Raw genomic sequence first — 15,522 nt, 5'->3', positions numbered from 1 at the left:
GCTCCTAAAGATGATGTTGTGTTCAGAGTCTTGGATTACGTATCGGAGGATTTAGGTCCAGTTGTCATCCACTTGGTTGTTCCCAAAGCCTTGGTTTTTTGCTTCTGTGTGTATTTGAGATACCTGCAGTGCTGCTTCGAGAGCAATACTTGTTGAGGTCTGAAAATAGAAGAGATATCAGCAGATCCCCTCTTCAGCTTCCCAGTAGTATTGCTATTGGTGTGAAATCTGTGGAAGTAGAAATAATGTTAATACTCTTGTGTACTCCTAGCATTGAAGGAGAAGAACCACAAAAATTTTAGGTGTTTCATGGTGTTCACCAGAAGATCTAAGGCTTTTCTTTTTAGGACATGAAGGAGGCACCGTCAGCTTTCAAAGCAGCTGTAACTGTTGATCGAGGCAGTGATTTGCAAAAGTGTCTATAGATGGTACCATGAGGGGTTTTGTGCAGAATAGGCAAAAAGCATATTCTTCCAAGTAACCCATGGTTTAAAGCTTAGTGAGGAAAACTTGCAGACTTCTGCTAGGGGCAAGCTCTAACAGTGGCAGATGTGTGTTAATTTAACACTGAAGTGGGTGAAGAGGTCTTCGCTTCTTCTGAAGTATCAATGTCCTCTTGTGTTCTCAGTTTGGGCTAGTGTCTCAGCATTTGGATTTATATGACTAAAGTGCAGGGGCTGCCACCAGAGATCAGTTTGAGCAGCTGACTTGGAAACACAACTGAAAAGAGCCTGGGAAAGGCAGCCTTACTTAAGGAATCTGCGTGCTGTGGACATTAGTAGTGGAGTGTTTCTTGACAATAAGCAGCAAAGGGTTATGAAACTGTAGAGAGCAATTTTTCTTAATTATTTTTATTAATAATTTCTGTTACATGTAATTAGATTAATTATTTCTATATAGGCTTGCTACCTTTGAATAGCTGTGGATTAGTTCCGTGTTAATAAAGTAGCTCACAGTTAGTTAATAGTGTCTTGCCATTTGTGGCTGTTCATTTTGTTTACTTTTAATGTCTGATGGTGACTTCAGTGCATGCATAGCACTGCTTATATTGCAAAGGCTTGCTTAACAAGCCACTGCCTGAAATAAGAGCAGGATTGCTCCAAAAGCAACTGCCGGGACTGTCTAGCAATGTATTATAACCTTCCCTGAAGGAACTGCGTAAATACAGAGTAGGTATTGGTTATTCTTGAAGTCTTAATGTACACATACTGTAATTTAACACTTAGGACAAATGTGGTTAGAGATTGAATCTCTTTCTGGACATTATACCATACAAAACCTGTCACAAAGCTAAAATGTTTAGTGTGAGCATATAAGCAATAAATCTTCACAGTGTGTATTTGAAAGTGGAAGTTTAAGGGAGAGGTGGAAACACAGTATTTGTTCTACTCTAGGCTGTCATGTGAGAATAGCACTTGTAATGGCTGGCATTGAAATGTCAGCATTTGCTAAACAAATGTACTGTGTTTTAATTCCTTGAAGTACTGGGTAATGCTTCTGTATTTCTTAGATGGTTAGTACATTTGAATCATTGTGTTGAGCTTTTGATCTTAAAGGTAGGTACCTCTGGTTTTGCTGCTGCAAGGTAAGAGTATGGAAACAGTAAGTTTAGCAAAGATGGGATGCCCTAGCTAGGCTAGACTGGTCAGTCTGGATTTGTACTAACTGTGACATGTATATACCTGGTATAGTATTGGTGAGAAACTATTTGTAACAGCTGTATTAGGTTGGGTTTTCTGTTTAATTATTAGTTATACAGTTCTAACTGTAATGAAGGCTTCAGGTACTCAAACTGATTTTGCTCTCCATTCTTCTTCCATGTGGATGCCCAAGTGCTATGTAGATACTTCCACCTGCCAGTTCACTCAAGTATTTTCTTTAATGAATGCAGGTGTACTCACCACTTGTGTGGAAACTAATTAAGAGTTTGGTGTGTGATTTCAGTGCAATATAGAAAGTTATATGGAGTAAACTTTGTATTTTGCAAGATGGGACTATCACATCAGTGTAGGGCAAAGCAGAGTTGAGTTGATTTGGTGACCCTATAGGTGGGCTTTTGTCTTTAAAGGTACTTGATTGCCATGTTCTCCAGCAGCATCCAACAAGATGTACCTTGGGAGGTGTTTCACAACAGGACATGCACGTAGTGACACTTCTTGGAAACACTCTCTTGTGATCCAGTGACTTGTCTCATGGGTTTCCTGGCCTTGTGCAGAAGCACTTGGTGTTTGTCCTCTCTTCTAAGAAGTTTGTCCATTTGCTTTTGGAATTCAGGAAAACTTTTGCTTTCTCCAGCACCCCGAGTCAGAGTTTCTTAGTGCAGCTAAGAAGGAGCATGTAATGCTCTGCTTCTGCTTGCCACCCGAAGTATCTTTTCTGATACATTCCTTCCCTTCTGTGTCCATCCAACTTCTCTCCCAGAAAAAGAATGGGAAAAACTTCTTGCTCTGAAAGAAATAGATGGAAAACAGAGTGATTGGTGACTTCTCTGTATTAATCATTATTCTGCATCACTGTAATATCCTTAAGTCATCTCTGTTCTGGGCTGAAGACTTATAATCTGCTTCACCTGTATGAGGAATTTGTACCACAGCTCTGATCACTTTTTTCCCTCACCCTTCTTTTGAAACTCTTATACTGTGTACTTGGAAATGGAGGGTGAGTGTCCAGATTTATATTCATGATTTTGGAGGAACTGGGCTAATACAGCAGCAAATTTGGTGTTCTGTTTTTATTTTCTATTACTGTCATGGTATTCTAGTTGCTCTTCTGTCCACAGCTGAGCATTAAGCTGATGGTGTATTTTACAGTGCAGCCTGCTACTCCTGCAGTATGTTTTTAGAGACAGAAACATTGTTTTCAGAGACTTAAAACTCTTTGACAGGATGTCTGATGTTGTTTGAGGCTTGCAAATATGTTTTCTGGGAGAGCTCTGTTTTGGATATTGTTGAAGGTGTAGGAAAACCAGCACTTCTGGAAGTGGCCAATGCTTGTGAAACTTGGTCTCTTGGGACAGATTGAGTAAAGCTGTATTCTGCTTCAGAAGTAAAGAGTTGAAGTGGTGGTGTTGAAGGGCTGTATGGGTCCTCAGGGCTACTGCCACTGCTTTTGTCATCTTGCAAAGTGGTGGCTCTGGAGACATTGTCCCTAGAGAGACGAGTCAGCCCAGGAGACTGTTTCACACTGCCTCTGCTCTAAATAAAGATGCAGTAAATCATTTTGTGGTCACAGTAAACTATTATTGTTTTCAAACAGCTATATGCCTCTTCCTTCTCCCCTTCTCCTTTCATATGTAGATCCTATATTGGCAGTATTTTATAAACAACCCCTGAAAAGCAAAGGCAGCTTTTTTTTTCCTCTGGGTAAAGTTCAGGATCTGTTGTCAAAGGAGAGATTTAATCAATAAGCTCTAACAGAGGCACTGCCTCTCATTAGGTCTGTGAGTCTGTGCAAAGCACGTGCATGCTGCAGTGTTGGGTTGTTTGCAGGCTGCATGTTAGAGTAGGAATCCAAGCAAGCATCAAGATGATGCTGTCATCTAACGTGGAGCATATGGAATTAAACTCAATACTGTTTGCCTGTTAATGCAGCAAGGAATCTAATACCTTGGTAGATTTTGGGGGGGGGGGGGAATCTTGTTGTTTATGTTTAATGTGCAGTGTCAGGGTGTCAGGCAGAAGAATTGGTGATAATGCTTTTTGGAAGATGGGTGTTTCCATGACTTTTGGAGACCAAACCCCATGGTGTTGGAGCGCTGCTGAAGAAGTGCCAGGATGCAGAAGGCATTCTTCTAGCATCCCTTCTGCTGCGCTGTCTTCACAGAGCTGGCTTACTTGTCCTGCTAAGAGACAGTGTCTTCTGCAAAGCTTTTAACATTCAGGGGTCTGAAAGACAGAGCAGCTTTCTCTGGACCTAGAAATAAACTTCAAAGCACAGCAATAGCTATAGTAGGTGTATGACTTACACCATGTTTTGATGCATTGAGTCAGCAGGCAGTTAGGTTTTGTTTAACTGAGGTTTTCAAGTGATGTTGTCAGCTGGCTGTAGTGTTGCCATCATGTTGATGGCATGCATCTGAGAGGACGTGAGGATGAAGCGAGGTCATCGATAGCTGGGTATCCCGAAGCAACCAGACTTACTTGGTTTAAAACAATCTTGAAACTTCACCCTTAGGCCAAGATTTTTATCTTGGCTGAAGTACCGTAGCAATTTAAGCTCTGAAAAATAAAGCTTTGTAAATAAAGCTCTATCATAAGTTTAATTACTGGTTACTGTACATCTGTACTTGTGACTAGTAGAGATGCCCATCTGGAATGGGCTGAGAAGAGGAAGGTGAACATTCGTACTGTCAAGACATTTGTATGGCGGAACTGTAAGATTCCTATTACTTATTATTAAAAAAAGCTTTCAGTAGCTGCAAAATGTATGGAAACAGACTTTGAAAACTGTTGGATAACTTACATTTCCTAGTTCACATGCAATTCTGTCTCTTAATGGTTGGTTAGATGCACAGTGGGGAAAAAGTGGTCTTGGAAAGTGTGTGGAAGGAATAGTGTAGAACTAAGTTGTGAAGCTGTCGTGTGTGTGGTTTTGTGGGGGCAAGCCTGGTAATGCAATTGGAGAGGAAGAAAGTGAGGGGCCACTGTTCAGGGTTGGAAATGCAGTTTGTTTTAGAGAGCTGTTAAACAGTTTTGTGTTTAGAGCTGCCATATGCTTCCTCCCTATATGCATTATTCCTGTGCACAGGTGGTTTTTTGGCACGTGTGATGACCCAGCCTGTTGATGAATTTGCCACTGTTTTCTTTGCAGCTTCTGGAAGAAGCAACTGAAGCCTCATGAAAGTATTTTAAGCAGACTCATCCCTTCCTTGACACAAATGACAAAAGGTCTGCCTGCTGTACTGTTGAGGACCAAGCGTGTTGTGTGATGTACTCGCTGGTAGGAGATGAATAAGAGAAGAGCTAAAATGACTGACAGTGCCTTTAATCTAGGGAAGGTGTATTGTAAGGGATGGTGGTTTGTTGAGGCACCAAAACAACTGAGAAACAAGGGGCTTTTGCTGAGGCTGCAGCCCCTCAGTCTGTCTCTTGCTGTATGGTGACTGCAGATATGGAGGCTTGTTATCAGCTGGCGACAAGGAGGTGACAGCATACTCAGGCCGTGGCTACCTTCTGAACCAGGGATGTGATGAGGATACAGCTGCAGATGCACCAGCCTGCGTGGTTTTAGGGAGCATGTGCTCTCAGGCATACCTTGGTAGAAGTAGGCTGAAATAAATAGGCATTAATTTGCTCTTTGTGCTCCTGTTCCAGAGTTTTTCAAAAATCTAGCAGGGACCAGGCTCTGAACAATTCTCCTGCAAGGCAGAAAGCTTGATCATACCAGTCCTGTTTGCTACACCTGATTAAATAAGAATGTGCATTTTACACAACTGCTTGTTTTAGCCTACAATTCTTCTTGGTCTTTCTGCCCTATAGTCTGAAATGTGCTGTGCTGTCCACTGTCTTGTGTGTGGATGCTCTTTGGCTGCCCTTTGCTCTGTGCCTAGGGAAGGACTCCATGTGAAGTGCCAAAGCCAGCACGGTCAGTATGCCACTGCTTGTTGTCTGCCAAGAAAATTCACCTAGCCGGCAGGCAATCCTGGGGCTTGCTCAGAGACAGGCAGGCTAAGCGAAACACTCCTATGGCAGCAGTCGTCCATCTCTTTTTCTGCATGCTGGAGCCCAGCGAGTCTGACCTGAGCACATGTACAGTGAAGCCTGCTGTGCCCGTGATTCTGCTCCCCCTGAAAAAGGAAGGTGAGCGACCTGTCTGGCCAAAATAGTTGATTATGAAGTTACTCATGAGAGGATCGTGCTGCTATAAACAAACACATACTCATCCCCATCACGTACGGCGTGTGTCTGGCTTAGTAGTGTGCAGGCTGCCTGAGCAGCTCATCCTGGCCATGACCCAGTCCTTGCCCGTGCCTGAAGAGCTTGCGAGGAGCGTGCCTCTGGACAATGTGTGGGGTGGACTCGCTGTTCTTACGGCTGAGATGTGTAGGCCAAGAGGTGATCACCCTTGTCCTGGAAGGCAGTGGAGTAGAAGTAAAACAAGCTCTGATTTAAACAAGCTCTGATTTTTTTTTTTTTTTTTTTTTTTTTTTTTTTTTTTTTTTTTTTTTTTTTTTTTTAAATGAGAGAATTTGCTATAGACCTTCAAATATTCCTAGGCATAGGGTTAGACAGCATTTTGCTTCTCCTAATTTGAGAAGTGTTTTTGTGAGATAGTGGCAAAATGACAAATTTACATAAAAATTGTTGTAGATAGGGGCCTGACAACAGCTCTTGACTGCTTTGGAAACGTCTCATTGGACTGCATTGAGATCAGTGCAAGTGGTAACTGAAAATTAGAGTTTGGTAGTGAGAGAAGTTGGGAAATGACTGCTGTCTGTATCCTGGAAGGGTCTGTTTTGCTTATACTTTACTCAGTCTTCTAGAAGAAATGCAGAAAACATTTAAAAAAAAAAAAGTATAAGTGAACTAAATCTGTAGCTTGTCCATCTGATCATGGTTATTTTGTCATCTCTGCTCTGACCAGGCACTAGTATTACTAAAACATGCAGAAGCTAAATATTTTGGGTGTCTCATGTCTGACTGAAATTTAGATAGACCTTTGGGGGAAGAAGTGGTAATAGGTAAACCGGTGGTGCTGTTAAATGGATTTGGTGCTACCGTTTCAGTCCAGTTTCTTTGGGAAATGCATACACATCTTCTCACTGTTCGTGCTCCATACTTCATTCTTGCACTGTGAAAATGAGACAGAAATCTAACTCCATTCCAAATCCTTCTTGTCTACAGCTGAGATTGCTTATGCTATAACATTACCTGCTGGTTTTATTGGAAATAAATGATATTAATATTTTGCTAATGCCTGGTCTAAGCTGACCCGACTCTCTTCAACAGGATGTGCGAATTAATGGAACTGGAAGATCTTGAACGTTTGGGATGGCAGAGACCTGTAGGGATTAGAAATGACGCTTAAGTAATTTTCTCTTGAATTTGACGCGTAACATGAAAGAGTGTTCCAGGTCTCTAAAAATGCAAGATGGGCAGAGGAACTTGGAGAGTAGTAATGCTGAGACACTTGAGAGAAAAACAGCCAATTAAAGAGTTTTTTTAATGAAATACAGCAAGGAAGGCCTCTTTGTTCGACAGCGTCTGCTTGGGCATTATTCTGCAAACCAGGGAAGTACTGTTATAAAGCAGGGCCCATCATAAGCGACGGTGGTGGTATTTGAGTCTTAGACCTGGTTTTGCTGCCTTATTGGAAAGGAACACAAATATCTGAGCATAAGAGCTCTTCCAAGAATAGATGGGACTACTTGAAATGTAATGGCACAGATAAATTGTGGACAGATGCTCATTGTGCAAGCAGCAGTAGTAGTTACTATCATAATCATCCCCCGCCCAAGGAATATTGCTGTCTCTTTGCTGGAGGTCACCACACCCTCAGATCTGCTGGTGGAGCAGTTTGGGGTGAGTGCTCCCTGGTCTGATTTGAGCAGAGTCAGCTGGATTCATTTAGATGGGTTAACTAGTTGGCTTCTGCCAGCAGGCTGACTTCATGTCTGAAGTGGGTTAGGGAGTGCTGGGTATAAACTGTTCTTGCTAGCCAAGCTGTGAGGGGAGAAGTGTCTTGTCAGGGCAGCAAGGAGCTCCTCCAGATACCAGCTGTCTGTTAACATGTCATCCTCGGTATCCAGGAGAGGTTAAATGTTGGGAGCCTGAATTCTGATGACTTTTTTGGTGCGAAGAAGGGAAATAACCTGTGGTTGTGAAATACTTTGCATAAAGGATGCAATTTGGTTTAATCTGTTTCAGTAGCTTTAGCTGGTAGCATGTATCAGTGGCAGGTCTCTCTACGTATGTTAAAACAGAGCAATCTCCCTGAGATACCCTGCCTGTAAAACATGGCTGTGTAGAAATACTGGATGCCACTTGGTATAGTGCCAAAAAAACCTCGAACCCCCCAAACTGAACTTCAGGACACCTTGCAGCAGGTTCTTTTGGTGTAAGTATTGCTGGCTGCATCGGAAACACTGTCTGTGGGGGCCTCTGGGATGGGGGTTTCTATAAGCTAGGGTATCTACTGCTTTTATGTTTTTATTTTGGGGGGCGGCAGGGGTACACTAGGTTGCTAACTCAGTGTGGTTTTTTTCTCTCTTCTTCCTCCCTCTAATATGCAGCTTAAAAATAATTGGGAACAGTGGATTTTTTTCCCCTGGGGCAGTATGAAGTTGCTTCTTAATAATCTGCTGGAGGCTTGAGTAGAGTGGGAGTGGAATTGATTGTGTGGGTTTTTTTCCTTCCTGCTCCAAGACCACTTCTTGGCACCAAGGAATTTTTCTTTAGACTTCTTTGGGGAACAGATGCATGAAGTACATTTACCACTCATACATATGGCTTTTAAAATATGGAAGCTGTTGGACTGAAGTGACTTCATATGGTGCTGTTGGAGAATCAGAATTAACATGCAAGTTTGGGTTTTAAGATTTGAATGTGTAGTTGAAAAGTTGTTTCTGTTTTTTTTTTTATTTTTTTTAATGACGTTAAATATTAGTCTGCATTTTTATGGTTATTAATTAAAACTACATCTATAACTCTGAAAATTACTCTCTCTGCAACCTTAATGCCTAAAATAGTATGCTAGTTTAATCTTTTCTTCTGGGGATAAATATGCTATATAACCTGTAATTTAAATGGGTGTAAATCTTAATTCTCTAATGTAGACATCTTTTTCTTTAATTGCAGGTTTCCATTTTGAAAGCCATTAGAAGATATTCTGCCACCCTGTTGGATTACTTCCTATACAACTCAGCATGTCACTGTGCCCTGGATTTTATAAGGTGGCCATGATTTAATCCCCACTTCCAATTTCTATGTATTGGTGAAGCATTGGAGCTCTTTAGAGCTGCTGTTACTTGCGTGGAAACTGATCCATCTCGAATCCGTTCTCCAAAGGACTAGACGTTACTAGCAATGAGCTCCCAAAGCCATCCAGGTAAGGGCAAAAACACTTTAAATCTAGTAACGACAGCAAAACACCATGTCTTTGTTGCATGAACAGACTTTTTATTGTGTTGAAATGATAATCCAGTCCCTCTCCCTGTACTACTACTTTGTTTAAAACTGAGACTTTGCATGAAGATGGAAAATTGTTGCTGATACCAGAGTTACAAGGAAATCTTGCCGTTTTAGGTTTCTAATTGTTGCATTACATATCACTGAAAGTTACAGGTATTTACTGAGTTGCATTACATATCACTGAAAGTTACAGGTATTTACTGAGATGTAACCAGATGTTTAATTTGTTAAATCTATGCTGATAAGTCTTAACAGTATGTAGTGTACCTCTAAGGAATGGTCATGGTTCTGCTAGTGTGTCTCTTGATATTTAAGAACACTGTTTGACTTTTAAAGTACTTTTAGTAGGAAAGAATAGTTTTGCTGGAACAAGAGTCAATTGGTCCATCTCAATGTTGTCTGGGGGATTATCCCTAATGTGTCTTGTAATTTAAGACACATGATTCATCACTACAAAATTGTGCATTTCTGTCTGTCAAGAGGATCTATAGATACTCAGTTACCTGCTTTCTAGCTTAAAGTTGTCTCATACCTTTGTATTTCGTGAGTTTCAGGTAACTTTGTGTTAGGCAGAGCTTTGTGAGCTTGTGCTTTGGAAGAGGAATTTTAATTGTGCTGTGATATGCCTGCTTTGACTGTTTCAGTTTATGGTAGAGAAAATGGCTGCTGGGGAGTAAGTAATCCAACAATGACAAGGCACGTGAAAGTACTTATTTAACTATGCCTTTGAGAGGTTACTTCTGTGACTTCAGTTTAATCAGTTTTGGGTTAACAGTCAAATAAGACTGAAGTGTTAAAAGCCAACGAACAGCTCCTAAGATTTAAGGAACTGTATATTTGTGGGGGAAGAATTTTGTATTTGCTTCAGAATTACTTCATTTGTGTTTCTGAGGCTGGGAGAAAGAAACGCTGCAGTAAATAGGGATGCTGGAGTTTACAAGCAGCAGCGCTGAAAATCTGACCCTCGTGTAAGAACTGAAATGAGTTTCTAAGTCTGTGAAACTATCAGTACTATCAAAAAGAAAAAATCTGGCTTCTACTTCCATCATGTAGCAGTCTCTTAGATTTTGAAACTTGCTTCTGGTACTATGAGGAGTTGGGAAACTAAGTATATTTGTTTGAGTAGAGTGCATATAGGTATTCACCTGCGTCACATTTCTTGCAATGTGATGTTTTTCAAGAGATCTGTTCGTCAAATAAGTAGATAGTTATTTGAATACTTTCCTGTCTCAAATATGAGTGAGACCGAGGAGCTAACTGCCGCCTGCTTTTTTCTCATTCTGGTGGGATAGGTTAAATATATACCTATATTCAAAAACCGACAAACAAATCTAACTTGATATTGCTTTACTTCTTAAGGACGAGCTCTCCAGATACTTGGGAAAGGGGGATGTCCTTTTTAGTTGGGCTGTTCTGTTGATGCAGGATTATTGGAAGGCTGCTGATTTGTCTTGTTTTCCTTTAATTCATCTGCTAACTTTTTTTTTTTGCCTTGCCTCTTTTTACTGGTTCTGCTACTTTTGCTCAAGTTCTGTGCTGATGGTGTAGCCAGGGAGTCACGTAAGAAGGGCTAATGAAAGAAAACAAGAAGCTCCACGTGTAAGAAGTGTTTCTGTAATGCTAAAAATCAGTTTGAGCTTACTTTTTCTAACAACTGTGTCTAGAGTGGCTCTTGCTGAGAAGGCTGGTCTAGTCAAAACCCGGGGAAGTGGCAGCTTAGCTGGATGGCTTTGGACATACGTGTGTTCTCCTGTGCTGCTGTTCCTAAACCTTCTTGGCCCTTGTCACACAAGACCTTAGAGTGTTGTATGGGATGGCTCAGTAAGAATTAAAGTTGTGACTACTGTATGAGTGTTTGGTAGAAAATAAGACTACTAATAGGGAAAAATTCCGTCTACTCTGGTAGTTAGCCCTTTCAAATGTAAAGAAACTACTGCAGTTTTATTATTTAGAAATACGGCTTAAACTTACTATTGACAGTAACCCTTGAAAATGAAGGACGTGTGATAGAAACTCAAGGCCTAGTGTCAGCTGGTTCACTGGAGATCATTTAAAGGGTGAAAAAATTTCATAAACTGAATAAATGGAGGAAATGATCTTGTGGTGCTATTTTTTTACAGGATGGTGTTCTTCAGGTAGGCTTTGTATGAAAATATTTTCAAATGGTATCAACTTCCACAAAGTCTTACTTCTCATCAAATGCTGTTAAGAAATTCTCCCCGTGCCCTTCCTAGGAGTTGGATTCTTATTTTGGTTGTATTTCCAAGCGTTGGGTTGAAATTCTACAGTGTATCATGGTGGCTTTTTACCCCTGGCTTACACTGTGGTATTCTTATTGCTTGTTTCTCTTTTAGAGTCAATTTTATAATAATTGGTAGAAATATTTTACAAACCTTGCCAAAGATGACATCTGGACTTCTCATGTCAGTTATGATAGCTATTTTGATTATACGGCTACAGGTAATTATTACTAATGATGTGCATTGTTTAAGGGAAGGCTCTGACTTAACTCAAGAGCCTATTAAACCTTGCTTCAGTGGATACAAGCTTTCTTCTCTAATCTTCTCCAAACCTATCACTAATGGGATGTTTTAGGAACAGTGCCATAAAATTGTTGCAGCGTAGATGAATGAAAGTGGTTTGGTTTTTCTTTCCTTTTTTTTTCCCCTTCCACTCTGCAAAGCTATCTTGTGAGAAATGTTGGGTACTGAAGGCTTCTCACTGAAGAAGGCAAAAAAATATGGAGAAGACCAAATTGTCTAAGAAAAGTATGACTTCCCTGCCTCATTCTGTCCCCATCACTGCCACTTCTTTTGTTACATTTCAGAGTAAGCTTTCTCAAAGAATAAGAAAGAACTTCTGGAGAAGTAAGAATACCCAGGTGGGAGAAGTTAATCCTCAAGAACTTCCAATGAGTAAATCAATCTGTCTTGAGCCCTAGACTTAGGGTAAAGACCTTGACCTTTGTTTTCTGGGCCAAAGGCTCTCTCCGCAGTCTCCTACTTGAGCTTTGGGTTAAGACCAGCAGCTCTTGTGAACTTAACTTGCCACAAAAACGCATGTGGGTGCGCTGTATGTGTCAGGAGCAGGACAAGCAGGTGGGCTGCTGGTGTCCCTCTTGCCACAAGCACCATGTGCCCATCATCGTGTGGTGCCCACTGCTCTGGAGGAACGACCAGCTCCCTGCAGGTGTCGGTAGGTTTTGTGGATTCCTGGGCAGGAATGGGAGTTCCTTTGGGTGGAACTGCTGGGCAGGATGAAGGGCAGGGCGTGGGAGGGAAGGGGCTGAAGTTGGAGGGTGGGGTGGCAGGAAGACAGGCTTTCCCCTGCAGTGATGGGCACAGGAGGCTATGTAGACCTAGTCAAGACAAAGCTCAGAGGCATCGTGTGCCCTTTGGCTTTTGGCAGAGGAGTTGCCACTTCTTCCAGCGCTGGAACAAAGCTGAAAAAATTGCTGAAATTGTGCTATAAAAGATCAAGTTCCTGCAAAGTATAATTAAGAAAATTAGGCTAATTAAGATAACATTTAGGATTATGACAAAGCTTAGGGGGGCAGGAGAAAGCATGTTTAGTTTCACTTCTTAACCTGTTAATTTGCCCATAATTTAAACTTACCTTATGTAACCTGTGGTGCTGATGCTGCTTATCTTACCTAGGCTGACTGGGTTGTGAGTATGTGTGGGGTTTTTTTTTTTGGTTTTGGGTTTTTTCCTCTCTTCTTGACCTTAAATGATTTCTTGTGGTTGCCTTCTACCTCCCCCCTTAATTTTCAGTGGCTTGAGTTTCACTATCATTTGGTTCTTTAATCAGTAAAGATTGTTCTGCTGATACTAGTTATACATAAAGATTAGTTTAAAAAAATAAAACACTTAAAGTTAATCACTCAACTGATTTGTATTTGTTTAAAGTTCACTTTCCTTTGTAAAAGCTGAAAATCTCCATGTTCAATGAAGCATTTTGTTTATGAAATGTTATCTTACAGGAATTAGCCAGTCTGAATGCAAATGCTATATTCTTTCTTCAGAGCTACTCTTGCGGAGATGCAAATTTTATTTACATTTTGAAATGCTGAATGTTTGATAATTAGGAATATTGAAGTTTAAGAATGAGCTGCCTATCTGATATGGAAAAATCTGCAGCGGGATCATTAAGACTGAGAGGAGATACCAGAGAAAGCAGAAAGCTTCATGATCACACAACACTGGGAAAATGAGTTAGCAAGTCACGTGCTGTGATATGCTAGATTGATAAGTACTTTTGTATGGTGTTTTATCTGCCAAGTGCAAGAAGCCACTCTCCTTTCATACTCCGTGGCTCAATGAGGCATGGAAAGCTATTTCATGCAGTAAACATAAGAGCTTTCCCTGTTAGGCTCTCAAACATTTTGCACCATCCAATAAATATTTTATGTGTTCTCTTTTTAAAGATTAAGAAGTTTCTGTGGAGATGCATTTCAAACTGGCTTTAAATGACACTGACCTACTTTCTGGCAGTAATGAGTCTGTTTCTGTAAGTTATCTGGGGGCAAGAGCATTTTTTCAATAAACATAAGGACTAGAGGAGTAAATTCCAGTCCTCCTTTAGCAGGGCTGGGACACAACTGATACTTGGTGGCTGTCATCTGGAAGAACATCTGGACATGGTGTATCCCTGCTTTCCCCTACCTGTCTGGTGCTCTAGTTCATTACGACTGGATTATTCTAGACCAGGCATTCAGGCTCCTCTTTACAAGTAAAAAACACTACTAGTAGTGAGTATAGGTAGAACCTTATTATCTCTGATGCTGTCTTTTCTCTACATGGAAATACAAAGACTTCTCCAGACCTGTCCTCTTCCCACACTGCGATGTGTGTGCTTCATGGGAAGCTGAAGTTTTGGGGAAAAGTTCAACTGTGTGGCAGGCCCAGCAGAGGTAAGAGGAACTCTTTTGAAGAGATGCTGCCGCCTTCCTTTACAGCAGTAGGGTAAGCGTTGAGCATGTGGAGTAGGAACTCAGTAGCAAGAGCTACTGCTGTGCCTTGAAGCTGTTGCCCTGAGCAGTCTGGTCCCTCAGATTTGTGGGGGACTTTGAGATTGGTTGAGAAGTAAACTCAGCAACAAGGTCTGGCAATAAGAAGCTTTGGTTAGAAGAGCTGAAAACCCTTACGGATGGGAACTGGGCATGTCTCCGTTCACTTTTCTTTCTTCAACCTATGACAGAATACCTACTCCACCTGCATTCTGATTCTTATACATGTGTAAGCTGAGCCTGTCCTGGATCTCCTCTAAGAACAACAGTATCATTTTGAGGACCTTCAAAGCTTTAAGGCTGCTACCATGAAACCTGTGAAGTTTTCACTTTCTGGAGCATCAAAGAGTTGAGACTTTCTGTAAAAGGTTTTTATTGTACCCTCAAAAGAGAAGAGTTGTTTTGTGCTTCAACTTGGGGTTCAAGTTGAAGTTCCTTCTAGGTCAGTGTCCCTGCCAAGTACATTCCTCTCATTTCTACTTTTTCTTTAAATGCAGTTCTTGCACTTTGGAATTCTTTAAAAGCCTGTTTCTAAAGTAAGTTTTTTGCACTGCAGGATACATCACAGGCTAAAGATGAGAAGCAGGTACTTATGATGAGAGGCAGAGAACTCTGAATTATTTTGAATGAGGAACAGGGTAGGAAAAGAACATTAAAAAGGTTGTACTTTTAAAGTCAGGTGGTAATGTTTGAGATAGTCCTTGGGACCTTGCGTCTCACCTGGAAAGGAGAGAAACCTTTTTCTATATGGTTACTGTATTTTTGTTTTCACTTTTGGTCAACCTCAGTTTGACCTGTATCTTATCTCATGTATACTTCCCCAAATTAAATTTGTTACTGGACAAGGAGTATATTCTCAGCATTTATTTTAAATTATTCAGCTTGTCATCTTCGCGTCAGGCTTTCACACTGATGAGGCTTGTTTGTGTGCCTTTGATGCAGTCAGATCAATTAGGACAGACTGATGTTGAAGGCACCTTCCAGTCATCCCACTGATTCTGAAAGTGATTCAAGAGCAGGGGCAGAAAATCCACTTATTCTCAGATGGATGTCAGCCATACATGGCATGTTTCATCCTTTAAGACTAGGAATTCGGCCATCTGGCTACCTGTGCTTTGACAGGTACTGCTTACCCTCACTGCAAAAGAAAAAATATTGCCTTATTTTTGAGAGGTCTTGGTCAAAAGCTTTTGGAGTTTTTTTTTTTAAGAAGTTTTCATAGAATCATAGAATCATTGAGGTTGGAAAAGACCTCTAAGATCATCGAGTCCAACCGTCGGCCCAACCCCACCATGCCCACTAAACCATGTCCCTAAGTGCCTCATCTACTCGTCTTTTAAATACCTCCAGGGATGGGGACTCCACCACTTCCCTGGGCAGCCTGTT

The 15,522-nt window shown here is 41.1% G+C and overlaps 1 protein-coding gene across 1 annotated transcript in view; it reads left to right on the top strand.

Annotated features, from left to right (window-relative positions):
* Positions 1–7,973: 7,973 nt before the first annotated feature.
* The window catches only part of HDAC4 (histone deacetylase 4), a 242,649-nt gene continuing 235,100 nt past the window's right edge, over positions 7,974–15,522 (top strand). The window contains exons 1-2 of the mRNA XM_009281930.1: positions 7,974–8,055; positions 8,796–9,045. Coding sequence (XP_009280205.1) covers positions 9,024–9,045 — 22 coding nt within the window. The 5' untranslated portion in view covers positions 7,974–8,055; positions 8,796–9,023. The remainder of the gene's footprint in view (positions 8,056–8,795; positions 9,046–15,522) is intronic.

This window comes from Aptenodytes forsteri, unplaced genomic scaffold (genome assembly GCF_000699145.1).
Source record: "Aptenodytes forsteri isolate BGI_AS27 unplaced genomic scaffold, ASM69914v1 Scaffold443, whole genome shotgun sequence".
In the NCBI taxonomy this organism is placed as follows: Eukaryota; Metazoa; Chordata; class Aves; order Sphenisciformes; family Spheniscidae; genus Aptenodytes; species Aptenodytes forsteri.
The sequence above is the reverse complement of the archived record's forward strand: the minus strand, read 5'-3'. Positions and strand labels throughout refer to the sequence as shown.